The following is a 25,453-nucleotide window of genomic DNA, read 5'->3' as shown; positions in this document are numbered from 1 at the left end:
GTGATGTAGTGTGAGTTGAGCAGGTAGGTGGGAGTGTTTTCTGTCTGTATAGTGAAGCAAAAAGATAACAGGAATGCTGTGGTAAGGTATGCATCCTGATCATAAACCCTGTGTGCTGGGAAGAGTATTTGCTAGGCTTTTTGGTCTATAGCCAGCCTTACTGTCCATTAGGTTTATTTAAAGTGCTTTCTCTGATGCGTGTGTCACTATTGAATTCCATGTTTTAGTATACGGAGGTATTGTTATTTGAAAATGCTTCTCTGAATCATGATGAGACACATGAAGTCAGTGAGAATTCCACATATCTGTTCAAAATACTGTGAATAGTTTTACTGTATTTCTTTCCCCAGCTTTGTTCTTGCTATGACACCCCCTCCACTGACACTTGCAGCATCATATTCAGATTGTATCGTCTGCCCTAAGGTGCTTCTTTCCTGGCAGGTCTTCGGGCAGTTCTTCCCCAGAAGCACCTACTGCTCTGCTAGCACTTGCCCTGGGGCTGCCTTTTCTCTCCTGCTGACAGTTCTGAATTCTTGTTTTGCACCTTTTCCTTCTTTTTTCCCCCCCTTAGTGTATCTATCAATTTCACTCTTCGATTCTCGTGTGTTTTGACTAAGCAGTGCATCATTAGTTTCTCGTTTGCCTCCTCTGTTCCAGGTCTTGATAGCTACAGAAAAAACTAGAATCACCTTGACATAAGAATAGAGATGACTCCAACAGAACAAAACTTTTGCCATGTTCCATTCCCAATCACTTGCTTTTCCCAATTCCTCCTCTTTTCTATTGCTGGAGAGTGCAGTAAAATACAGCTGTACTTTAAGAGCCTTTCCCTGTTCTTCAACTACTGTGCCTTGGCTTGCACAGTCCCAATAATTATGATGCCTCCTGAGAGAGCTGAATTTATTATCTGGTCATGAGCAGCACCTACAGTGCTTTGTGTGCTTGACATTATGGTAACCCTCGGAAGGCAGTGCTCTCCCTGGGAGCAGGCTGCATCTCAAAGAACAAGCCAAGCAGCCTGCCCTGCCCTGGGCTACCTGCACTCCTGCCTATTCCCAGTGGCATCATGAGCTGGTTTGTAGGCCAGTCTGGTTCCTGCAGAAGCACGTTGTTTCCGGCTGCCATATTTTTCTGGAGTCTTTTGACCCTTGGTAATTACAGGACTAGAAGTGCACAGGGTATTTGACGTACTCACTTCTGAGAAGGTGGTTAGGAGGAAGCACAGAGAGGATAACAGCGCCGTGCTGCTGTCCTCCTGCCTTCCATGCCTACAGGGAGAAGCACAGTCGTTGGGGCAAAACAGATGAAATATCTGTAGAAAGACCTGGCCCGTAAACTGTGGGTCAGGTGCCTTGCTCTAACATGTTAACTCATCCGACAGTTCCGAAAGTCTGCCTTAAGTGTCATATGTGCTGGGCTTTTTTTATGTAGTCCTTCCAGGTGAGGTACTGTATAGACAGGAGTCCGTTGTCCCTTGCTGGTGTAGCACAAAGTGGTGTCAATGGCAAGAAAGGATGCAAGATTAGTATAGCGTACATTTGCTCCTCATTTGAACTCTGAAATGTATATATGCCCCTTTCATCATACAGTATTTTAGTTGTTGCCCCTTGGTTTTTTCTTTGGTATGCATTCAAGGCTGTTGCCTGTTTAATTCTTTAATGATTTCTATTGTTTGTCAGTTTAGTTTTACTTTATTTTTGTATGAGTAGACTCTCTTGCATACTTATATCCAGTTAAACACCTACTATGTTTATCTTGTCTCTTACCACTGTTCAATCATTTTTATTCCTCCTTTATTAATATATATTCTCTTCTGCAACTGGGTCGATTGCTTCTTAGCACCACTGATGCTAACCAACTCCTTTTCCTTCTGGAAAATGCTTTTATAAGTGACATTGGGGTGCGAAGTCACTTTCTGCCCAAGGAAGTATCAGGTTTAAAAGGGAAAATAAAAGCACCTTGGAGCGTCTCCTACAATATCTAGGTGTGTTCACTCCTTTAGCATAGTGGGTTCCTGCTATGTTTGACTGGCAATTTCAGTGTAATTAATTAATTTGCTGCTTGTAAGGGTAGACTATGTTAATCTCCTGTTATGATTCACTCATACATGCGTTTCACTGTGGATTTTCTCTTTTGTACTTAGTGTGTTCATTTGCATGCCATGTTTCCTGCAAGGATAGCGCGCCTCAGGTCTGCCCTATACCCCCTGAGCAAGCCAAAAGGCCTCTTGGAGTAGATGTGCAAAGAGGAATAGGAACTGCCTATAAAGGTTATGTCAAGGTAATAGCCTTTTTGGTCTTGGGGAAGAGAACAATACCACACTTCACTTACGCAGCTTGGAACCTCTGAAGTATATTTAAACATATCTCCTAAACTGGGCTAAAGCCTTAAGGCTTTATGTGCCATCTTTGTAACTTATTTAACATTAGTTGCATTAGATGTGGAAAAAAACAGTTGATTTTACTACAGGAGCTAAAGGTTAGTAGCTAACCTGTTCCTAAGTCCCGGGGGGTGTAGGGAGGAGGAATTTTAAGGAAAAATTTCTGTCATAGTTGATGTAAACATAACATAAAAGCTAAACTGCCCTACAATTTTGGCATTTGTGTAATACACAGGCCACATTGTTTATCCTAAAGCTACATAATATATTTATTAAACTGTAACAGAGGATGTTTGAGCTTAAGGGGAAAAAAACGATTGCTTGATTATTTGATGTTTTTCACTCCATTTTGAAGGGCAAGTAAAATGTGTTCAGCTTCCATTGATCAAAATATTGGCTTTTTGAAATGTCCCTGTTTTCTGTGTCTACTGCATGTGCTTAACTTTAATAAACAAGTAGCTATTTATTATTTATTTATACACAGGTTCCAAAGCCTACAGGAGTTAAGAAGGGGTGGCAGAGGGCTTATGCAGTTGTCTGTGACTGTAAACTCTTCTTATATGATGTGCCTGAAGGAAAATCCACCCAGCCTGGAGTTGTTGCAAGTCAAGTCCTGGATCTCAGGTTTGTATTTTTCTGATAGGGTAGAAACCCTCTTTATTTTTTCTCTTACAAGAATATTTATCTTTGGTATGCAATAAACTTTTGGATCATGGAGCTCTGGTCTGAGAAAACTCTGTGTTCTGGGTATAGATGCCAGCTAAATTTAGGCTGAAAGAATTGGCTCAGCAACAGTAAGTCACTTAAGTGCTTTATAAGAAGTCACTTGTACAGGCACTAATACTTACAGTATTAGCATGCTTCCTCCTAGAATTCCATATTTCCAAATGGAAAACAAATAGGCTTTGGTGGATTGGTTCTTCCCCTGCACTCAGACCTAAACAGTGAGTCACAGATCGTCCCATAGTCAGTAATTTCATGAACATTAGAAAAGCTGAAGCAGCCTGCAGAAAGCATCAATTAATTTATAATGCAAGTGGCTTTGACCCCGCCTTCTCACAGGAGTCATTTTTTCATGGTGAGCCATTTGTAACACTGCCTACAAAAGATCTGAGGCTTTCATTCATCAGAGTAACAAAGTTTTTAAATTTTAATTTATGGAAATATTAAGTATATTACCTTGTATTACAACACACTGTCTCTGATTATAAAGTTTACATTCATAAGCACATTGATTTTTATTTTTTTTTCCAGACAGCAGTACCATGGGGTTGCACCAGTACTGCTGTTCTGTTCTCATGTTTATTCTCTGAGAACTGTCAGCATCAGTTCTCTGACATGCTGGCGGCAGGAGCAGAAGTGTGGATCTATTGAAAATAACAGCATTCACATCAGTACATTGCTTGAAGCGACTCAGCCAGATATTATACCAACTGTCCTGTGCTTTATCTGTTCATTGTAGCTGCCTCTTTGAGGCTGTCTTCTGAAGGTTCTTAGATGTTTTAACAGATGCTAACTACCATGACTAGGAATTCTAGCATGGGCAAGTTTCAGCCATTAGTGTCATCTTTACAATAAAATTGGCAATTATGGTGATCAACTTGGTCTTGGCACTTTAAAAAGGCTTGTGTAGACAGGCTCTCTGGGGTGGAGCACTCTGAAATGCAGAAGTTGTTCTGTTGTCTGTTTATTTTACTGTAATAGAGAATAAAATCTAGCTGTTTTGAAAATCCTTATTTGAATCCCACAAACTATAATTATGTTGCCAAGAGCTTTTTATGTGATTTTTCTTTTTTTCCAAAGGCCCCTCTCTTGCTACACATTGAGGTATGAATTATTCATTTCTAATGTGTCTGCTGGGCTGGAAAAGCAATATTCTTGCTGCTAATTGTAGAGTAGGTGTGGTTTGTAAACCAAAACTACCCAAGGCCAGCCCACTTCACTTCAGGTGGACTGAGTTACATGTACTGAATGTTGTAGAATCCTAACTAAAGCTTGCAAGTTGTTTAGGTTGAGGACAGTTATAGCATAACAAAGCAGTGCTCCCAGTTGTGACCTCTGTGCAGTGTTAAGAAATTGCATCCCATTGAAACGGTTGTGATGCCAGTTAGATTTTGCTGAATATTGTTAGTGGGTGCATATATGTGATTCTCTTGTTCTCTTTCTTACTAGAGATGAAGATTTTTGCGTCAGCTCTGTCCTCGCGTCAGATGTAATACATGCAACTCGTAAAGACATCCCTTGTATATTCAGGGTATGGCTATCAATTTTTACTATTAAAGACAATACAAATTAAACACCAGTATTCTCTTTTTATAGTGAAGTATGAAGTATTCTCTTTTTATAGTGAACACATTTAATGTTTATTAAGTTATGCAAATTCTGATTTTCCTGATTGCAGAAGTATAAGGATGTATAGGAATGTGTACAAAACAACATGATACTCCTATTATAACTGAATTGCAAAGAACAAAGTTCTGCTTTTAGTACTTCCTTGTGTATAAAGTTTGACATCGTTTCTTTTTACTTAATTATAATTCAGTTGCTTTAGTATATTCATGTATCATATTCCATTGGTATTACTGGATCCTGTTTTTTTTCTTATTAGATTTGAGGGACTCTAGCTTTGGGAATTGATGTTGTAACAAAGTAGGCTGAAGCTGGGTAGTGCTTGCTGATTTTATTTTACAATGTATTATATTAAAAAAAAAATCCAAAACTTTTTTCTTTAATTTCATTTTTAAGTATAGTAGGGAAGTACTAAAATAAGAGGAAAGAATTCACTTAGATAAACTAATTGTTGACGTACATTCACTCTGAATGCTATATTTATTTTTAAACAACAGGAACTTTTTTCTAATTTGTATGTGAATTATACTCAGTCTGGAATCTTAAAATATAGGGAAAAGTATGTTAATAGCCAATATCTATAATCCCTTGCATTTGAGTACAGAAACTCTCACTGTTTTCAGCATCTCTAAACCTCAGTCATTTGGAATCCAATCAGAGGAACATGCAAGCCAGTTACTTGGTCCTGTAGAGTTTTATTTAGGAAATATCTTGGCTACTTGAATGCTACAGTGGTTTTGCTTTTTTTTTGGCCTTTTTTTTTTTTGCACAAATACTTTCTGCAGTGGATTTTTCATCCTTTAGTTTACAACCACTTGTACCTTCCTTTTCCTAGTTTCTAAATGTTCTGTTTTTATTCATGTCTGCCTGCTGTCTTTTCAAATTGCAGAACAGTGCAATCATTTTAAGAAAAAGGTTTCCATACAGCTTAGCTTGCCTGACTTGCTGCTCTATTTTCTGCTTGTACTTTTTCTTAAATATCATTCCAGCTAAAAAGCTTTTGTCAAGTAGTCCCTGTATAAGAATACTTGTGTGGATGGACATGATGAAATGTCTCTGGAGTTTGATCAGATTATCTCCTACTAGAGAGATTTGAGGAATTAACTAAAAGCCTGCTGGATATGCAGGATATGTATCAATTTAGATATCCTGTTGACAGAGACCGGAGAAGATGCTGACAATGTCCACCTCTTTTCTCAGTTTTATTGCCTTCAAAAGAGGGAATTCCTACAACTGAAAACCATTGATACCTACTGCAAGAGAGACACGTTTTCTTAATTTCATTTAATTCACCCTAAACATTATGTCTCTTAGACTTGCATCAGACAAAATGTCATAGAATATTATTTCATGTGAGACACGGTGATATTGGTGGCTCACCAGAAACACAGACTTTTGTTTTCTGTTGGTGGACAACCCAAAAAAAAATAACAGATTGCTGCCAAGCAATAAAATATTGCCACCTCTAACCCCCCACGAAATCAAGAAGAGAAAGAACACATCTCAAACTCCAACCATCTGTCCTTGGTAACTGGTTTTAAAGCTAGATGCTAGGCCATCCCAGCATCCAGACATTGCAGTAGAAGTGCCTTCCATCATCAAGAATTTTATAACTTAAATAATAGTGTCTCTAGTGGAGTTCTTTTATAAGTTAGTGGCTTGAGTTGAGAAGACTTGAGTTACAGAGCAGCTACTGGATTTTTGTATCATGAATAATGCTAGGGGTAACTTCTATTTTTTACATTTGACTGCATGAAAGATGCCACCTTGAAAAAATTGAGGAGTGTTACATGACGGTATTTCAAAGAGAAATCCTAGCTAAGTCTGGTGTGGGTTGTTTTTTCTTCAAATTTAGAAATATTGTCCACTATGTCTACGTCCATCTTTAAAATAGCCTGAACTGTACTTAAACAAATGTGTACAGTTTGCATGTTCATCAAGCTGTTGAGCAAATGCAAACTAGTCATTTCTTTACCTACTGCTCTTCACTTTTACCTTACTTTTGGAGTTCTGTCTTTGACATCCAATTATCCCAAGCGTGCTTTCGGATGATTTTCTTTACAGTGAATGTTCTTGCTTAATCTACTCTTCCAGGAGGTGTATGTTACCTAGCTCTACCACATCATCCGTGTTTTTTTGAATTTTCTCATCAAGGCATGTAGGCCAGAGGTGTTTTATTCCGTGTATGCATAACCTTCTGTTTGGCTCTTTTTAATCTTTTGCTGCTTTTTTTCTGTTTAACCATTGTTATTCTACAAGTCTGTTGTGAGGACTGGTACTGGCTGATGCCCTCTTTGTGACTGAAAGCATAGTTCCATGCTCTCACAGTTCATATGATGTCTTCATAACAGACACAAAACTAATATTAAGAATGAGTAAGTGCGTACTTTCTTCAACAGAAAGTTCCTGGATAGTTCTCATATTCAGGATAAATTCTGCTTAGAGATCTATAGGATGGTTTCCCTGAAAATTAGGTGAAGCCATGGTGATTTTTGTTTAACTTGGTACTTCTGAAATACTGAGAATGAAGTACTTGTGCAGTACTTCGTTCTGAGAAAAAGTATGTTTTCCTTCACAGCCTTTAAGGACGGTAAATACTTGAATACTTGTCTCTGGATAAGTATTTTGAAAATTAAATGGCAAAATCAAAATCTAGAACTGATCATAACAATGTCATTGGGTTTAAATGCCTCTGACTCAGAAAGCATGTGTTTCATGTTTGATAAGTTATTAAAAGATGATGGGGAAAGGGTATGGGACAAATGGTATGCATCTAAAAGTCCATTTCAGAGAAGGAAGGAGCCTTTTGCTTGCATCCGTTGGTCGATGTGGTAAAGGAATGTAGAATTCCTTGCCTGTATTTTAGGGTTCAGAATGATTAAGCAAGACTGAGTGTTTTTAAACAAAACCACTGAAGCTTGTGTATTTTTTCAAAGTGCTGTGGCCATGTTAGGTATGTGCTGGGCTGCATATTGCTTAGGTACATTATGGCATTGTTATAAGTGTACTTTACTTGCATGGTTCTGGGAAGCAAATAATACTGACCAAGCAGTTACCATATAGGTCAGAGTAATAGTGACAAAGTTTATGTATCAATTTATGTATGAAGTATATAATAATGACAAAAAGGACTCATTACTGTTATTAATTTTTCTTTGTCTGTTTAAAGGTGACAGCTTCTCTCTTAGGTTTGCCATCAAAGTCTTGTTCTCTACTGATCCTGACAGAAAATGAGAATGAGAAAAGAAAGTGGGTTGGAATCCTAGAAGGGTTGCAGTCTATCCTGCACAAAAACAGACTGAAAAACCAGGTCGTGCATATTCCACAAGAAGCCTATGACAGTACACTGCCTCTTATTAAAGCAAGTTTAGCTGCTGCTATTGTAGGTATGTTTGTCTTAACTTTTATAAGTGTGTGAGAGTAGCTGAAGCTTTTAGGTGGGCTTCTGTAATTAGAGCACTGATACCTTGAATTCCTCAGCTGAATACTTTCATAGGGAGGTATGGGGAAAAGTGCTAATCTTGCACTGATTATTCAAATTTTTCCATCCACTTGGGGGTAAATAGTGATTGCTGAACAGATTGTTTTAGCAGTATATATCTTGTACAGCATACTTCTGACAGACTACATAAACTAAAGCAAAATTGATTTGCTGTTGAAAATCTTTGTCCATAAATGTTTCCAGCTGTTCAAACAAAGCAGTCTACTTTAAAGATATGATTAAATATAGCTGAATTAATAGCCTTTTTCCCCCTTTTCCTCATTTAGATCGAGATAGAATAGCAATTGGTTCAGAAGAAGGACTGTATGTGATAGAGGTGACCCGTGACGGTAAGTTAGGCCATAATGCATGCAGTAATTATATACAGAATAATGAGCTCCATAACTTTTAGTGCAGTTTTAATATAGGTTACACAACAGCCCTTCAAGTACGGTAAGTATTAAGCACTGAGTTAATTGATGAGAATCAAAAGTGAATGTGAGATATAAACACTAATTTGGTCATTATCATTATATTCAGTTGACTGGCTGAAGTTAAAGAGACAGGTTAGTGGTAATATTCTGACACATTCTCACCTTAACTGTGTTTCCACAGCAGGTAGTGAAATGCTTCAATACTCAGAGCACACAGCAGCAGTTGATGGACAGTGAATTATCAGTCACTTACTAAATAGAATTTGAATCGAGTGAGAGAAGTTTGGTTTGGAAACTTGTCCTAATGTGCACTATCAGACAGCTTAAACTGACATGACGTAGAAGCTAAGCAGTTAGTGCAAGCAACCCAAGAGAGTTTAAGACTTTGGCCATTACAAGATGTTATCCGTGCCCATGGAAGGGGGGTTGGAAGTAGACGATCTTTAAGGTCCCTTCCAACCCAAACCATTCTATGATTCATTAAAGCCACTGTGTATCATCTCTTTCTTCCAGCTAGAAATTTGACAACTGCTCACACTATGTTTCTGACCAGTGATGGTCAAAGTAAATTCCTTGCATGTCTTTCCATGATCCATTTTGTTCCCTCACCACATGCTTCTTGCTGAACCTGCTCTTTTCCTTTCTGTTCTTAATAGACTGCCCTCTACTTTGGGAAAAAAACAGTATCACTTTTTGCCTGTTTTATCTGAAGGCTTGCCATGTCCATTCCAGAAATTCACACAGATGTGTTCCAGTTGCCACAGTGGAGTGAATGCTGCTTAGTCACTGGTCAGCACAGGCTTACCCCTCCAACACTGAATTACCAAGAATCACGGATAGGGAGTAAGGGAAGCGTTTTTCCCTTTAGCCTGATATACTGAGCACAAACACAGATAACTGGGAGACATGCCTTGGTATGGTGCGGAAAGCGAAGAGGACTACTAACAAATGAGCATGGGGATGGTTAGGTGTTAATCCACATAAAATGTGATTTTAAATTTGGAAAAGTAAAGAATGTCTGGTTAATTTTGCAGTGCATTTTCTTAACAAAACAAGACACTCAGTGACTTCTTACTGCAGTATAAAACGAACAAACTATTTGAGTCAAACTGAATATATAGAAGTTATATTTCTAACAAGCAATGCAGATTTAAATCAATCTACTGCTATGCTATCTATCTTCTTCTAAGTTACCATTGGAAATATTTGTTATTTCTTTCTCTTTGCCTTCAAAAGCAGCCAAACATACCTTGTGATATCCATACTTCCTTGTGATTGCTGACACATTCTAAATTCAGACAGTACTCTAAATCCTTGCTTTTAGTGATATAAGAACTTAAACAGCCTTGGCTAACTGGTAGGATTGTCTCTAACAAAACGCCTAATGCTTTCTTCACCTATATTTATAGCCTCTGATCTTAGGTTCTTCTGTTATCTTTAACCTTCTGGGAGTTAATGATGGTGAGGTTGGTGATACAGATTTGTAAAATGAAAACTTTGCAGCTCTGGAAAAATGACTGTGAAACTTCTGAAATATCCCTTTGACTGTTTTTAATCATTGTCTTTCAAATCCCCAAAAACATAGTTCTTTACATTTTGACTTGATGGAAGAATGTGATTTTCCTTTTTCGATGCAATTTAGTTTGGCTTGCGGTCATGTGAAAACTTGCATTTCAATGTGAAATACAGCAGTGAATATGGGTTTCTAAAGTCTTACTTGACTTTCAAAATAAAATGAACTAAAAAAAAAGCCAGAGATGTGGTTTTGAGGCAAAAAGGCAAACTGTTATTGCTTCCTCTTGCTTAGAATAAGCCATTGCCCAATTCTAGGAGAAACTGCTTTGCACATGGAGACAACAGATATTTGAAATTCTTTTTAGCAGTAATAAATGCCATTCCTTTGAGTAAATTTCCAGTGGTCACCATTCTGTAAGTACTTAGATATAAACATAACTTAAGATGCAAGTAATTCCAGAGATTCCAGTCTAGCTTCTTGCACAAAAGAAAAGTATACATTTAATTTGAAAGGTCATTTCATAAAGAAACAATTATCCGCATCACCATGCCATATGTAAATATGAATTGCCGATTTTGTTTTTAAGTTAAAAGCTGTTTTCCATGAGTTTTCTGTGGCCAGTTCCTGCCTGTAATGGCATTTTTATAAATAGTAGTATCTTCGTCCGGTTATAGCGATTGAAATTTTCAGTGTTAATTAACTGCCAGCTGCTTATATCGAAGGTCTTTGGTCAGGATATCACTTAGCTTTTGACAAATAATCTAAACTGTAAGTTGGAGTTTGAACTAGGGAAAAAGAACTTTCTCCATGGCAAAGTTCCAGCAGTGGGTTATTTCATAGAGCATTTCTTCAGACATATCTGTTTGTGCAAGTGTGGGGGGAAGCCACACAGCATGAGGGTTTGTAATCTAAACAGCCGAAGCCTTGCTGTAAATTTACAGAATTCAGTAATTCAGCTAGGCTACTCGACTAATACTGGGAAAAAAATGGAAATAGTTTCCAATTAATATTTATTTTTTATTACCGCTCACAAAGATTTTGAATTCATTCAGCTAACAGAAGAATAAAAGTGATACTTTGATATAATTGACTTAGGCATGTTATGTAGTATGCTTCGTAGTTTGGATTTTTTTCTGTTCTGTTTGTACCCCATGAAATGCTCACTGCTTTCTTGAATATGACGATAGACCTGTGATCCCAAAAGCAGAACAAGTTGTACCCAACCCCCTTAGATGCTACTAACCCAATCTTAAAGTGTGCAAACAATGAAAACTCCCCAGCCCCAAAAGGTAACCTAACCAGTCTCGATGGTGAGAAAGCTTTTCCTAGTGCCTGTCCTAAACCTTTCTTGCTACAGTTTATTGCTTGTCCTTTCTGCAGCACACGCATTTTTTGCCTTTCCCTATAGGTATTTAACACCGATAACTGTATGGCTTTTGTATTTGGATGAGGCATTTGCCAACACTACAGCATTCTGTATCCCAAGGTCTCACCATTCAATACTTTATATTTCTTCTGTTTGTGTTCTGCTAATTTAGTTTTACTCCCTAATTTACTCAAGACACTGATGTTTTTCCTGAATGTGGAACCAGTTCCAGAAGATGTACTGCCTTGCAATGAGTAGACAGTACAGATATATACTTTTTCTGAAATTTTCCTATATTTTAAGCAGCCTTTTCCTGCAAAGTGTTACTGAGACTGTATATCAATAAAGAGAGTTACAGGAACACTTTCGTTCAATGTTTGTTCTGAGAATTAACAACAGAGCATCAAATGTGTATAATAAGTGCTCTTTCTTATCTGTTGTGTGTCTCTGTTTAGATTTGTTTTCAGGCAGCAGTGCGTAATGGTGCGGTATTTCCAGGCCTGATAGTTTTATTGTTTCTCGTTTCCTTTGCAGTGATAGTCCGAGCTGCTGACTGTAAGAAGGTGTACCAGATCGAGCTTGCTCCCAAAGAGAAAATCATCATCCTCATCTGTGGTCGGAACCATCACGTTCACCTCTACCCCTGGGCCTCTCTGGACGGATCAGAAGGAAACTTCGACATCAAGCTTGCGGAAACTAAAGGCTGCCAATTGATTACAACTGGAACACTAAAGAAGAGTTCTGCAACTTGTTTGTTTGTGGCTATCAAGCGACAGGTTTTTTGCTATGAAATTCACAGAACTAAACCTTTCCACAAAAAATTCAGTGAAATTCAGGCTCCAGGAACTGTACAGTGGATGGCAGTGTTCAAGGACAAGCTCTGTGTTGGCTACCAGTCTGGGTTCTCTCTGTTGACCATCCAGGGAGATGGACAATCTATAAACCTGGTAAATCCTAATGACCCCTCGCTTATGTTCCTCTCACAGCAGTCTTTTGATGCCCTTTGTGCTGTGGAGCTCAGTAATGAGGAATACCTGCTTTGCTTCAGCCATATGGGAGTATACGTCGATTCGCAAGGTCGAAGGTCACGCATGCAGGAACTAATGTGGCCTGCAACTCCTGTTGCCTGTAGTATGTATATGTTTTTCTGTTGCCATATCCCTGTTGCTGCTTTACTTGTCTAAAAATAATCAGCATGTATTCTATTTTGCTTTGGTTTGTCTTTAAATACCTACAGTTTAAGTTTTGAGTTAACGGGACACGTATCCTGATGGTAGCTTTGGACTTGGCAGTCTCTTGGGCTGAGATCCTGGAAGCTGCAAGAAAACGAGCTCTGTCTTGGTACTGGACACAGAAGAACTAATAATGGCATGCAAAATAACTTTTACAGAGAATAGTCCTGGATGCAGGGCAGTGTAAGACTGCTGCTTCTGTGAAATTCTGTAAAGGTTTTTGCTCTAGAAAGCATAAATGTTTAGTCGTCTTTAGGACGTCTTCTGTGTCCTGTATTCAAAGTATAATAGAAAGTTGATAGATCAAATGTGACTGCGACTCTAAATGTTCGTAAGGATAACAAAACAGGAGGTGAAGATACTGCTTGTGGCAGCTGGTTGCAATTTTCTTTTTTTTTGTTGTATTTTGAGGGGGGAGAATTTCCAAAAATAATATAGGCAAGTGAAGGGTAATTTTTCACCTGCTCTGTTCTTTTCAGGAGCATTGGTTTATCAGCTAGTCAGGACAGAAGCACATGTGGAACATTTCTCAGTAGTCAGAGGCAGGTCATGATAAAACCCAGCTTTCTGTTTGGAGCACAAATAATAATTAAAGTGGTATGGGATGATTGAAGGCAAGAAATATCTTTTTGTTTAAATAGTACACAGAGCAATTAGGTGTTCATTGGTTTGATTAGGTCAGGTCCAAATAGCAGTTTGTTTAATTTTAATTGTCTTGAACTGAAATTGTTTGCTTGCTTTACTCTGACCTAGTTCTGTACAGAAGTCTGAAGCGAAGGCCCAAGGAAACAATGCAGTTGCAGATTTACTTTAAAACACCATTAGCCAAAGCTAATGTTTCCTTTTCCTTTATCAGCTTTACAGTTTTTTGTATTTCAGCAGACTAGCTGTGCTAGTTAATTGTTTTGTCTGTTATTATTAGAAGCTGGTCTTACTGTAAACTATTTTATAGCATTCTTGTATGCACAGTCCCAAGTGGCATTGGCCTAGGGTGTTGTTTTTTTTTAAATAGAAGTAGCAACGTTGTCCACTGCCAAAGGAAACTGGATTATTTCCCTTTTCATCAGCCTTGTCCTCCTTCTTCAGTTCTGGTGTCTGTCACTAGTGATGGTGATTCTTTAATCACAGAATTGCTCGGGTTGGAAGCGGCCTTATAGATCATCTAACTCCAACCCCCTGCCGTGGGTAGGGATGCCACGCACTAGATCAGGTTGGCCAAGGCCCCATCCAGCCTGGCCTTGAACACCTCCAGGGATGGGGCACCCACAGCTTCTCTGGGCAGCCTGTGCCAGTGCCTCACCGCCCTTACAGTGGACAACAGGAAGAAATTCTTCAATCTAAATCTCCCCTCTTTTAGTTTAAGACCATTCTCCCTTGTTCTACCATTATCTACCAGAGTAAAGGGTCCTCCTCGGTCTTTTTTTATAAGCCCCCTTTAAGTACCAAAAGGTTACAGCTAGGTCTCCCCGAAGCCCTCTCTTCTCCAGGCTGAACATCCCCAGCTGAACATCAGCCTTGCTTCATAGGAGAGGGGCTCCAGCCCTCTGGTCGTCTTTGTAGCCCTCCTCTGGACTCGCTCTAACAGCTCCACATCTTTCTTGTGCTGAAAGCACAATAATAAATACGAATAATAATAATAAATTTTATTTATTTTAAACTGTCCCATCAGCTCATCAGAGTGGCGGCAGTTCTTTCCTTGCTGCAGCTTCTGCTGTAACAAAAGGACCGTGTTGTAGAGAGCTTTCAGGATGTGCTGGAGAACGTGGCTGTAGGGCATTCGGTCACGTGTTAGGGGAGGCTGAGGTCTGTGTTAGCCCAGTCGGCTCCGTTCTTTTGGGCAGCCAGCTAAATGTGCTGGGTTTAGGCGCGCGGGGCTTGTTAGCTGGAGGGTGGTGCAGCACAAATGCTCAGCGCCAGCTCAGGTCTCGAAGCTGCAGCCCAGTGCGGTCAGGAGGTGCCAGGTCTCGCTGGGAACCAGCTGAGGACTGGTCAAGCCTACCGGCGGCGGGCTGCCCGCTGGCCTTGGATGCGAGCTGGCCAGGCAGGTGTTTCCATCGGATGCTCTGTGGTCTACCTTTTTTTTGGACATCCAAGCCACCCGTCGCCCCATATAGCGAGCAGCTGACCCTAAGTCCCTTCTGGGATACATATATGTGATAGCTGTTCAAAAACTTCTGTGAATGAGTTTTAAAAGCAGCACTAAAACATCATTTCAGTTCTTGTAAGGAGATTCTCAGATGCGCTGTGTCCTATTTGGGTTATTTTCCCTTTGTTTATTGAAGCAGCTCTTGGTATATCTTTTCTCTACTAAGTCCCATAAATTCCTAGTAACTGTTCTTTATATCAGGACACGGTCATTACATGAGCAAAAGCATTTGATATGAAGCTGTAGGGATCTCTGCTTTTGTTTGACCTAAAGTAAACTTGTCTGCGGATGCCTTTTATGCTTAAAAAAAAAAAAAAAAAGACATGGAGTGTGAGCTTTAAGCATTGTGACATTTTTATGTTAACCTGATGAAAGCAACTCATACATGAATATCTAAAGCTAGATAATTGTTAGCAAAAGAGGAAGGAAGTTCAGAATAGAACTGCATCATGACTTCATGACCCACCTCACAGATGGTGACCCTCTTTTCCCCTGCGCACAGCAGATGTATGGTTAGTTTGTTGCTTCCGAAATGAAGTAATCTGCCTCTATAGAAAATCTGGCCTCTATCCTACCACGTAACAAATATATATGCATCTGAAAACTTCAGATGGCATTCTGCAATTTCATGAAATCATAATTTGAAGATTAAAAATACTGCAAGGGTCAAACTTAAATCTTCCTGTGATGCTGGCGGTTGTTGTTAGCAAAGCTGTTATTGCAAAAATAACTGTTCGAAAGTGGGCCTGAGAAAAAGAATGATGTTTTTAAAATGTATCTCACAAATAGTGGAAACTTTTGACTGTTAAAATTTGTGTAAATACATGTCAGGTATGGACTTCTGAAACCACATTAGGGTTTTCTGTTTGTTTTTAATCTATGCAGGTTGCAATTCCTCATATGTAACAGTGTATAGCGAGTACGGTGTTGATGTATTTGATGTTAACACTATGGAATGGGTTCAGACTATTGGACTGCGAAGGGTAAGTACTTTCCTGTGAATACAGAACTTTAAACGAGATGTTTCTTCGCAGTGTATGCTAGGCTGGAGATAACTTTCTGCCTCCTTCCTCGAAACAGATCAGGCCGTTAAACGTGGACGGCACTCTGAACCTCCTGAACTGCGAGCCACCGAGACTTATATATTTCAAGAACAAGTTTGCAGGTGAGTACTGAGCAAGGGGAGAAGTGGGAAAATCCATCCGTCTGGATAATTTTAAGCAACGTCACCTTTGCATGAGATGAAACTGGGATACTTCTGGATCAACATGACTCTAAGTATATAAAATTGCTTTGTGATATTACAGCTGGAGCTGTTCTCAGTGTACCAGAAACGTCTGACAATAGCAAAAAGCAAATGCTTCGAACCAGGAGCAAAAGAAGATTTGTATTTAAGGTTCCCGAGGAAGAGCGATTACAACAGAGGCGGTAAGAATTCAGTCTTCGTGTATAACAGGTTGTATATGATGACATGCAAAGATTGGGAGTGCTAATAGTAAAAATCACTCTGCCCTTTTAGGGAAATGCTTAGAGACCCTGAGTTAAGGTCAAAGATGATTTCTAACCCAACGAATTTCAACCACGTGGCACATATGGGACCAGGAGATGGAATGCAGGTTCTCATGGATCTCCCACTGGTAATGCACGTTTGAAGGGGTGGGAGATGTATGTGCATTTGTAATTGCTCGGGAAAAAATACAAAAATGAGCTGTGTAGGGTTCAAGTATTAATCTGTGTACCAAATTCTTCTAATCATTTTGAGAAGGGTAAACCTTCCTTATGTATCCTTTAGATGTTTCTAATTCCTGTGCAGAGAGATGCTATTAGCTAACTTAAGAATGAGACACCGAAAGAAACAGATATCGCTGCCAGGAACTTATTAGTCGTTTTATAAATAATCAGTCTCTCCTCCTTCCTTTTTCTTGTTTGTCATCTTAAAATAACAGAGTGAATTTCCTCCCCTCTCATCCTCTCGGCATTCTGGTCTGGTATCACCTCCAACAGGCTTTGAGCACATCTTTCACGAGCCCTGTCCCTGCTGATATCCTTCTCCGGAGTCACCATTCCTCACTGCAAGGCTTCCCTCTGCTTTCTTCCTCTTCCTGTCCCTCCCCCGCTTCCTTAGTGAGGGTAGGAGTAGCTGCACACTGTTAGAAACTGGATGGTGTGCTTGTGGCACTTGGACAATTCTAGAAGAAAAACAAGGAGGGGGGTGAATGCTTTGGAAGACAACCAAAACACGTGTAAGCCGTGGCATTTTATAGCATTAGTTTTTGGTTTGCATTTAACAAATAGAGCATTTTGTGAGCTATTTGAGAGCTAAATCCACAAGAGGAAGGTGCAAAGGTACGCTTTTATGCTGTGTACCTTTCATTTTATAGCTGCTAGTCAGGCTTTTTCTTGTCCTCCTCGGCTAGCTCTGATGAGGATAATGCATTCATCTTTCAGCAGGAGGAGGAAGGAAAGCAGAGCTATTGGCACGGTCACTGCCCCTTCGTGCCAGGGTTTGCTGGCTGACAGGTTCCGGTGGCTCCTGTCTCCAGCAGGTGGGAGGAGTGTCCAGTGGCTGCTGCGGGGCTTAGTTCTTTCTCTGTCTTTCTCAGGGTTTGTGTCTGTTTCTGAAAATATGTGGATGTAGTCAAGTAAGTTCAGAGTTTTTTCTGCCAATACTGGGTTGTAATAGCATCAAACGCACAGTAGAGTTTTTATGAGTAACAGCCCCTAGTTGGATAGCTTTGGTTGTTGGCTAACAAGGTGTTTCATTTCGTCTGTAGAGTGTCTTACCCGCTGCACAGGACGAAAAACCATGTCCATCTACAGCCAACCTCTCACGGCAGCAGCAGCAGCAGAGAAGCAAAACCTATATTTCTTGGCCCTCATCAAGTAAGGCTGGGAGCAATCTTGTCAGCTCTAGGCTGTAATTGGTGGCTTCAACAGGAGATGTAAAACTGCCATTTTTGCTCCTTTCTCTGCAGGTGGCAGTGATGTGGGAGGAGCCATGCCTTCCCGAAGCATGTCCGATCCTGACCAGGAGTTTGACAAAGAGGTAACGTAGCTTTTATTAAATGGAGACTGACAATATCCTGTTGCTGTAGATTTTCTTCTCCCAATAAATTAAATAGCTCAGAAAATACTTCAGGAAGACTGTGTTCTTTATGGAGATATATTCCCTCTGCAAATGTTTTCTCCAGCATGTAATAGCTGATTTTATGCTAGATAAGCCAGCACTAAAGCAAAGCTGTGAAAAAATCTTTTTATGGTGATATTTTAAGATGTATTGTGTCCTGTATTAAGCTTTGTAGACAAGGCAATTTTGACTAATTGATAAAATGTCCTCGAAGCTCCTAGAAATGTTCTCTGGGCTATTAGCATAGAATGGGAAAGTAATACCACTCGTTAAATGGTTTTCTGTGCTCCCTTAAGGAAGACTTTTTGTCTTGTAACTTGAAAAGGAATAATATTTTAAAATATTACGTAATCTGTTTTTAGCAAGTGTGAAAGTGTGCGCTGGTTGGTAGTCAGCAGCCTGAAGATGTTCTGGCTGCACAGAGCTGGTGTCCCTAAATCTGTATGATGTTTTTCCCCTTGGTTTATCGTGGGTGTAGCTTCTTGTAAGCTTTGTTTAAGTACTGTCTGTGCAAGATAAGTGTTAGGAAGTAACACTGGCAAACTCCTGGATCAAGATCTTCCTTTTTTTTAGTGTTCTTTGGTGCCCAACTACAGCCCTCTGTAATGTTCTGGAAGTGTGGCTACCTAGCCTTTTCCTGACACCAGACCTTTACAGAATGCCTTCATACATCCCAAGTCAAAGTGTTTGCCCAGACTTCTGAGCCACGCTCTGACTTCCTTTGTCAGAGCATTAAAAGAACGCTTTTCACCATTAAAGCAAGCATGTTAAAATGGGAATCTCTAAATATGGGCATTTTTAAAACTCTCTTGATTTTCAAAGGTGCTTATGACAGACCCTGTCAGTTGATTTTGTTGTTCTGTGGCATCCTTCCCAAAGTCTGTTACATTTTGCATTCTAATCGCTGTTTGTAGGCACCAGCAGTGGTAGATGGAAAGGTTTTTTACATTTTCTTTTTTAGTAAACCTTAAAATTTCTTGGGACATCTTAAATTTCAAAAATAGTAGTCTATAACTTGGAGGATCTAATACCAACTTCTAGTTTATACTGCTTTTCCCAATGGTTTGTGACTTGGTCATAGCATGAGCTGGTTCGTGTTAAGATAATCTCGTTATAAATGGTCTTACTATTGCTTGAGGCGTGCAAAACCTTGTAAGCAGCGTTCTTGTAGGATGTTGCCTTTCAGTATATTTGCTGTATATATGTTTCCTTTTTAAAAAATAACTTGCTGTAGTGGTACCGTTTTTTCCTGTGCGTAAGCTGTGAATTTGTTCACTGCTCAGTGTTGTAACTCCTCAAAATAGTGGGAAACTTGCCAGCCATGTTGTTGAAGTGAGACCAGCCTGTGAAGGCAAATATCCAACATCCAATCTAATGCTGGGAAAATAACAGTGGATAGAGTGCCTTTGTTAGATATTGACGTAGGGCAGCTCCAGTAAGTATATTCTGTTTCTGGATCTCCAGCCTGATATTTGGCAACCTTCACTCTTTTGTCAGGCACTGCACATGCTTGCCTTTGTTGCTGGTACTGTTTTGTAAACAGTTTGTGTGCTTGCTTCCTTCCTTCTCACCAAGCTGAAGATGATTTGACTGTAATTGTTTACACGTCTATATGGGCAGACAAATGTACTCCTTTGCTATAAAAATTGCTTGAAAAAATCAGGCTGGTAAACGCAAACTAACAATGCACAGATGGATGCGTTCTATCAGGAAAGTTTTCACAGAATCACAGAACTGTAGGGGTTGGAAGGGACCTCAAGAGATCATCGGGTCCAACCCCCCTGCCAAAGCAGGTTCCTTAGAGCAGGCTGCCCAGGTAGGCGTCCAGAAGGGCCTTGAGTATCTCCAGAGAAGGAGACTCCACAACCTGCCTGGGCAGCCCGTCCCAGTGCTCCGTCACCCTCACCGTGAAGAAGTTCTTTTGCATGTTTTGCAGTGGCTGAAGTAGAGGAGCCTGGATTTTAACAATTCCCACATACTTTGCCATAATTCGTGTTAGGTCAGAAGGTCACCTTCAAGACTGCACTAAGACCCGTTGAAGATAATGAAAGTATTTGCATTAGTGTTTAGCTATGAAATGAATATAATGTGTGCTGCTTTGTAGGCCTTGCTCTCCCTAATTTTTCGAGTGCTTTGAAAGCTTTTGAGTGTAAGGAATTGATTTTAAAGAAGTGTAATTTTTTAATGTTTCTCGTTAACAGCCTGATTCAGACTCCACCAAACACTCTACTCCATCCAACAGCTCAAATCCAAGTGGTCCCCCAAGTCCCAACTCTCCTCATAGGAATCAGCTGACGTTAGACGGACTGGACCAGTCAACTTGTGATGCATAACACTACAGCTCTCACCGTTCTGGCTTCGACCATCTACTACTCCATGGAGCATTCAAGAGCAGGGCAAAGCTGTCTCAGATGCTAGTGCCAAGACTGACACTGAATCTCTAGTGTTGTACAAGAATAATTATATATCCAGATTGTAGATACAAACTATTGAAATGAAGAAAATTCTTTACTAAATAGCGATCAAGCTTTTTATGCAGAATTGTTCACTGTTACGGTTGATTCCTTTCTGCACAGCTGTGACACAGTTGTATTGCATAGGAGCATTTAAGGCCACCAGTAAATAGTCTTATTCTTATGCTGAAAAAGAAATAGAGAGAGATACTGATAATGTTGCTACAATATCAGGAATATTATTTTTCTATAGAATGATGTAATGTCTCATTAGCAGGAAATCCTTTTAGACACAGTTTGGACCTCTGAATAGGAAATGCGAGCAGGTCTAGTTACATCCTCAGAAAAAATACACTTTTCCCTTTTTCCCATAACAGCTGGTTTCGTAAATCTTAAGGAGAATGCTAGGAAGCTGTAGGTTGTTCCCAACATCGGTAAGAATCACCAGGAAGTCCAATAAAAGCTGGTTATAGTTTTGTGGCCTTTTAATTCATTTAGCCATTACATATTCAGCTGCATAACAGTCTTTCTACCTTTCTACCGACTTTTTAGTCTTGTACATAGGACTACTACCAGTTATCTTTTACCCACACCCTGCTTTTTAGTCCTCATCAGTCAGCCATTAGTCAGGGCTTTTAAAATATTGGTAATTACTGCTGTGAAGAAAATTTTACTCCTAGTTCCTGCCTATCTCCTCCTGAGAAGTTGTTTCTCTTGTTTTTTTGGTGTAAGGACGCACTACATTGTTTAGCTAGCAAGCCTTCTTGCGGACACACTGCCCTTGAAGTCTGCTTGACCTAAGGGACTCTATCACACTAAAACGTCAGTCTGTTTATTGGTTACCAAAGTGGAATGTGAAGGATGTGTAACTGGGGGTGCTGCTTTTCTCATTAATTGTATCCTCACCTGCATGAAGACCCCATGATTATTAATCAAGTATTGATCATGTAGAAAAATGCACAACACACTCCTGTATATTTTGCTATGGCCCACGTGCAGTGGTGATGTTTTGCGTGTATATTTAATCTCATGCTTCCATGTATTATACATTTAGTAATCAAAGGTTTGTGACCATGTTTCATTAAAAGCTTGTAATTAATTCAGTGGCTGGCATATCCAGTTTGTCATTGTCACACTAGTGTGCCTTCTGTGCCAATTTTATGACAGTTGGATGTCACTTATTTAAAATTTGGTTTAAATGGGCTAATGATATACCAATGGCTAATGTTCTTTTCTGAAACACTGTATAGGACGTGCACTTATCTTTAGTTTAAACTGAGTGTTCTAGTCAACATTTAATCCTGTTACGTTAAGTGTTCGACAGTACTTGCTCTTTTTCTCAGATTATTGATAAAGGGGCTCAGTTAGAGCTGGACACTACTGCTTTGGGGGTTTTCTGGTTTTTACTTTTTTAATGTAAGTCTAAGTCTTTGTAATTATTGAATTGTGAGAACATTTTTGAACAATTTACCTGTCAATAAAGCAGAAGAGGGAGGTTTTAAAGTTCATAGTCGTCTGTCTTGACATCTGAAAACAGCCCCACTGGCACTTGCTGTCGTCTTGTGGTAAGTTTGCTTCCTCTACGTGAAAGTTTTATGAAAGTTTCTGAACTGAAAAATACCTTGAAGCTCCATTCCTGAATGGATTCTTCCTCTCCTACAAGAAAAGTGTGTTTCTGCATGCAAACACATGTTCAGGAGCAATGGCAGGCCTTTTGGAGGATTGCAGTGTTGAAATCGTGCCCCCAGTTTGTGCTGGAGTTGCCATTTCATCAAGGCAGTGGCCCTGTTGATTCATTTTCAGTGATTCAGGTCATTATTTCCTTACGGCCAAAGCACAGTGAGGAGGCTGCAGGATCCCAGAGCAGCACTTCGGAACATTTCAAGGACTGATGTACAAACGGTGCCCCACACACAACACAGAGGGTTTGGGAAGCTCCCCGCGTGCTCTATAATTGAGCACTGTGGAGCTCACTGCAGCTAGATCAGAGCCAACATCTCCCCTAGTGTGACCTGGGTGAGTGTCCCCTTCCCCTTACAGGCTGCCCAGGTGCCTCCTGGACGGACTCTTGGTGTCACCCATCTTACTTCAGGTGCACAGAGAAGGCCTAGCCGAATATTTCGGACATCGCTGCTCCTTGTTGGCCAGACCTGGGCAAGGCCGGCGGGCCCGTTGGCTGGGGAAGCGGTGCTGGCACTTTGCTCCGGGGAGGTGGGGGGAGAGCTGGCAGCAGGCTCGAGGTCTGTGTGCCAGAAGCCTTCCCACAAGCATTCATGCTAATCAGCCTTTGACTTTTAAAAAACGTTTCTACTGCTCTTGAGCTGATTTTTCTCCGCACAGTGAGGACTTCAGATGACAACAAAGTCTTTAATTATGGGAGTATTAAATCATAGCACTCAGCAGTGCCAGGGCTTGGTTATAATTTAAGCAGGAGAACGTTTCTAGAAAAATAAATGAATTGCTCAGTATGAATACATTATTCTTTTTTTTTTTTCCCCTCAAATCTGTCTGAGCAGATTCCTCTCTGAGGCCCCCACCACAGCCCTTTTCACATCTCCCGTTCCCTCAGGGCTCCTGGTTCTGGTTACCTTAAGAGTCCTCCTGAGCCCTCAGGAGAACTTTTAGTAACGTGGAAATTCAAGACTCGATCTGAAACGTTCCTCTGACGGTGCACTTTCTTCTCCCTGGAGGCTGCCAGTCTTGGTATCACAAGTAAGGAATTCAGTTATGCAAGGAATGAGGATAATTCGGTCTCTGCCTGTTCCTCTGCCAATTCCAGTTTCCCGGCGGCATTACATCAGGTCCTGCTGGAGGCGGTGACGGACCTGGCCCTCACCAGGACACTTTGGTCACTTCTAGCACAGGCCCTTGACACACGAGGCTGTGTCTTTTGGCACACCTTCTGGTGTCACTTGCAACCCGGAGCTAAACGAACCTGCCAACACCTCTACAGCACAGCTGTGCTGAGAGCAAACAGCTTCCTAAATGGGTGCAATCTGCTGGGGTGTGTGTTTGTAAACACTTGGTGTTTGCGTGCTGCGTGCCTCGCACAGCTAAGTCACAGGGAGGGGACTTCAGCAGGGAAGCGAACATCTCGCTGCTTTCCTCAGAGCCAGGTCGGGCAGCCCTGGCAGGAATCAGGCGCACAGAAATCTTTGAGAGCTGGCAGCGGCAGCCTACAGCGCTGGGAAGCAGGGAAGCCTTGGAGGGAAGGGAAGAGCGTGGGAACTGAACTGCACCCTGAGGAGAGCCAAGCAAGTAAGTTAGGGGAAGGTGTCACGGTGTGACCCCACGCCCTGTGCTGGTGCTGAGTTTAGCCTGTTTTCAGGAGCAAAGAAAGAAAGAGCTGGTGTTCTTGAGTCAGAAAGTAGCGCTCACCTGCCTGGGTCTGGCCTTGTGTAGAGGTGGTCTCCTGGTCCACTTTCTCCTGTCTGCTCATGTACCCATAAACGTGGCTCCCCTCTCCCTTTCCCCTCGCCTCCCTGTGCAGCACCCTCTTGCTCTTTGCCTCGCAGCCAAAAGCTCGGGCTCGGTGCCGGCTGCCGTGCAGGAGGCAGCACGCGGCTCCCAGCACGGAGCAGCCCTTTTCCGAAGGCCGGAGAGCTCCTGCCCCACGGCCTTGTGCTCAGAGCCGGCAGCGCGGCGCCGCCTCGGTGTGCCAACCTGCTGCAGGTGTTCGTGGGGCCCTGGGGTGACAGCAGGAGCAGCCGCCGCTGCGTGACGGCCGCGGGACGATGGCGATGTGCTGGTTGTGAGGGATGCTCGGCCTGCCCGTGCCGGCGGGGTGAGCTGAGGACAGCGTGGAGCACCGCGGGACGTGCTCCACAAACGGCAGCTGCAGTGCTGCAGCCAGCCAGGGGAGGAACACGAACTCAGAAATCAGCCCTTCCCCGGCCTTGCAGTAAATATTTTCCCTGCTCCCCAATAAGACGCAGCACTTTTTTTTGTCACCTGACAGCACGGGGGAGGCAGCTTTATTGGTCGGTTTACCACAGCCGAAGCCCCCAGGTTTTTGCGGCACCGCCTGCTTCCCAGTCCCTTACGCAGCCCCTGCTCTGTATTCCTGGGAGGAAGAGCAGGAAGACCCCTGAATGCTGATGAGAGATGTCCATCGCGCTGCCGGCCACGGCAGCTTCGCCTGCTCCTTCCCTCCAGGGGTGCCAAATCACACCCCTTTAGCTGCTGCTACCCCCTACTAAATAAAATAAAATAATAAAATTAAAACAGTGCATTGGGTCTGGACTGTTTGCGTGCTCTATGACATCTTGAGAACCAGCGCCTGAACCCAGAGCTGCACAGCTTTTGGGGGCTCCTGCAGCAAACCAGAGGTGGGCACAGCCAGACGAGTTGGTGTCCGTCAGCACTGTGCGAGCTGCTTTTTCTTCTAAAACCCCGGGGACCAACGACTCGTGAGCTCCCACCACTACCACTAATGCGTTCTGCATTAACATGTCACAGCGGGGACCCGGCCTCTCAGGACTGAGCACAACAAAGCCGTCAGGTACTCAGCTGTGCGGCGCACAGCCTCGGCAGCAGAAACCACGGACCTAAGGCGCTGGCGGCCGAAGATGCCTGCAAATTAAATTCCGTGTGTATGCAGGGTCCCAGGAGGGACTCCCACATACCGAAGCCTCTGCGTTCCCCCGCCGGGGCTGCGTGCGTGTGCCGGTGCGGAGGACGACGAGTCGTGACAACACCTGGCTTTGCAGCCCCGCTGGCCCCCGGCGTGGCAGCGCGAGCGGCGCTTCGTGCTCTGCAGAGCTCCCCCTCCCCGCAGCGATTCCGCGCGAGCACGCGGACGTCTCTCCTGAAGGAAAAGTACAGGATGTGCTCGGCTCGCGCACTGACAAAAATTGATCTCTGCTTTAATTAAAGCCTCTGTTGTAAGTGACCTCGAGCTGCTAATGCGTTTTAAGAATGAAGCCTGGCAAGTAGCAAATCCATGCGCCCAAAAACAGAGGGCCGAAGG

At 41.8% G+C, this 25,453-nt stretch overlaps 1 protein-coding gene across 3 annotated transcripts in view; it reads left to right on the top strand.

The window, feature by feature from the left end:
* The window catches only part of CDC42BPB (CDC42 binding protein kinase beta), a 95,527-nt gene extending 73,540 nt beyond the window's left edge, over positions 1-21,987 (top strand). For all 3 annotated transcript variants that reach the window (XM_080593978.1, XM_080593980.1, XM_080593979.1), the window contains 13 exons: positions 2,144-2,280; positions 2,865-3,004; positions 4,553-4,634; positions 7,899-8,115; positions 8,498-8,560; positions 12,061-12,657; positions 15,790-15,887; positions 15,985-16,069; positions 16,212-16,332; positions 16,424-16,541; positions 17,679-17,787; positions 17,880-17,950; positions 20,233-21,987. In XM_080593978.1, coding sequence (XP_080450104.1) covers positions 2,144-2,280; positions 2,865-3,004; positions 4,553-4,634; positions 7,899-8,115; positions 8,498-8,560; positions 12,061-12,657; positions 15,790-15,887; positions 15,985-16,069; positions 16,212-16,332; positions 16,424-16,541; positions 17,679-17,787; positions 17,880-17,950; positions 20,233-20,364 — 1,970 coding nt within the window. In that variant the 3' untranslated portion in view covers positions 20,365-21,987. The remainder of the gene's footprint in view (positions 1-2,143; positions 2,281-2,864; positions 3,005-4,552; positions 4,635-7,898; positions 8,116-8,497; positions 8,561-12,060; positions 12,658-15,789; positions 15,888-15,984; positions 16,070-16,211; positions 16,333-16,423; positions 16,542-17,678; positions 17,788-17,879; positions 17,951-20,232) is intronic.
* Positions 21,988-25,453: the final 3,466 nt, after the last annotated feature.

The sequence above is a fragment of the Anser brachyrhynchus genome (assembly GCF_964034855.1).
Source record: "Anser brachyrhynchus genome assembly, chromosome: 5".
Lineage (NCBI taxonomy): Eukaryota > Metazoa > Chordata > Aves > Anseriformes > Anatidae > Anser > Anser brachyrhynchus.
Note: the sequence above shows the minus strand (reverse complement) of the source record. Positions and strands in the feature narration are given on the sequence as shown.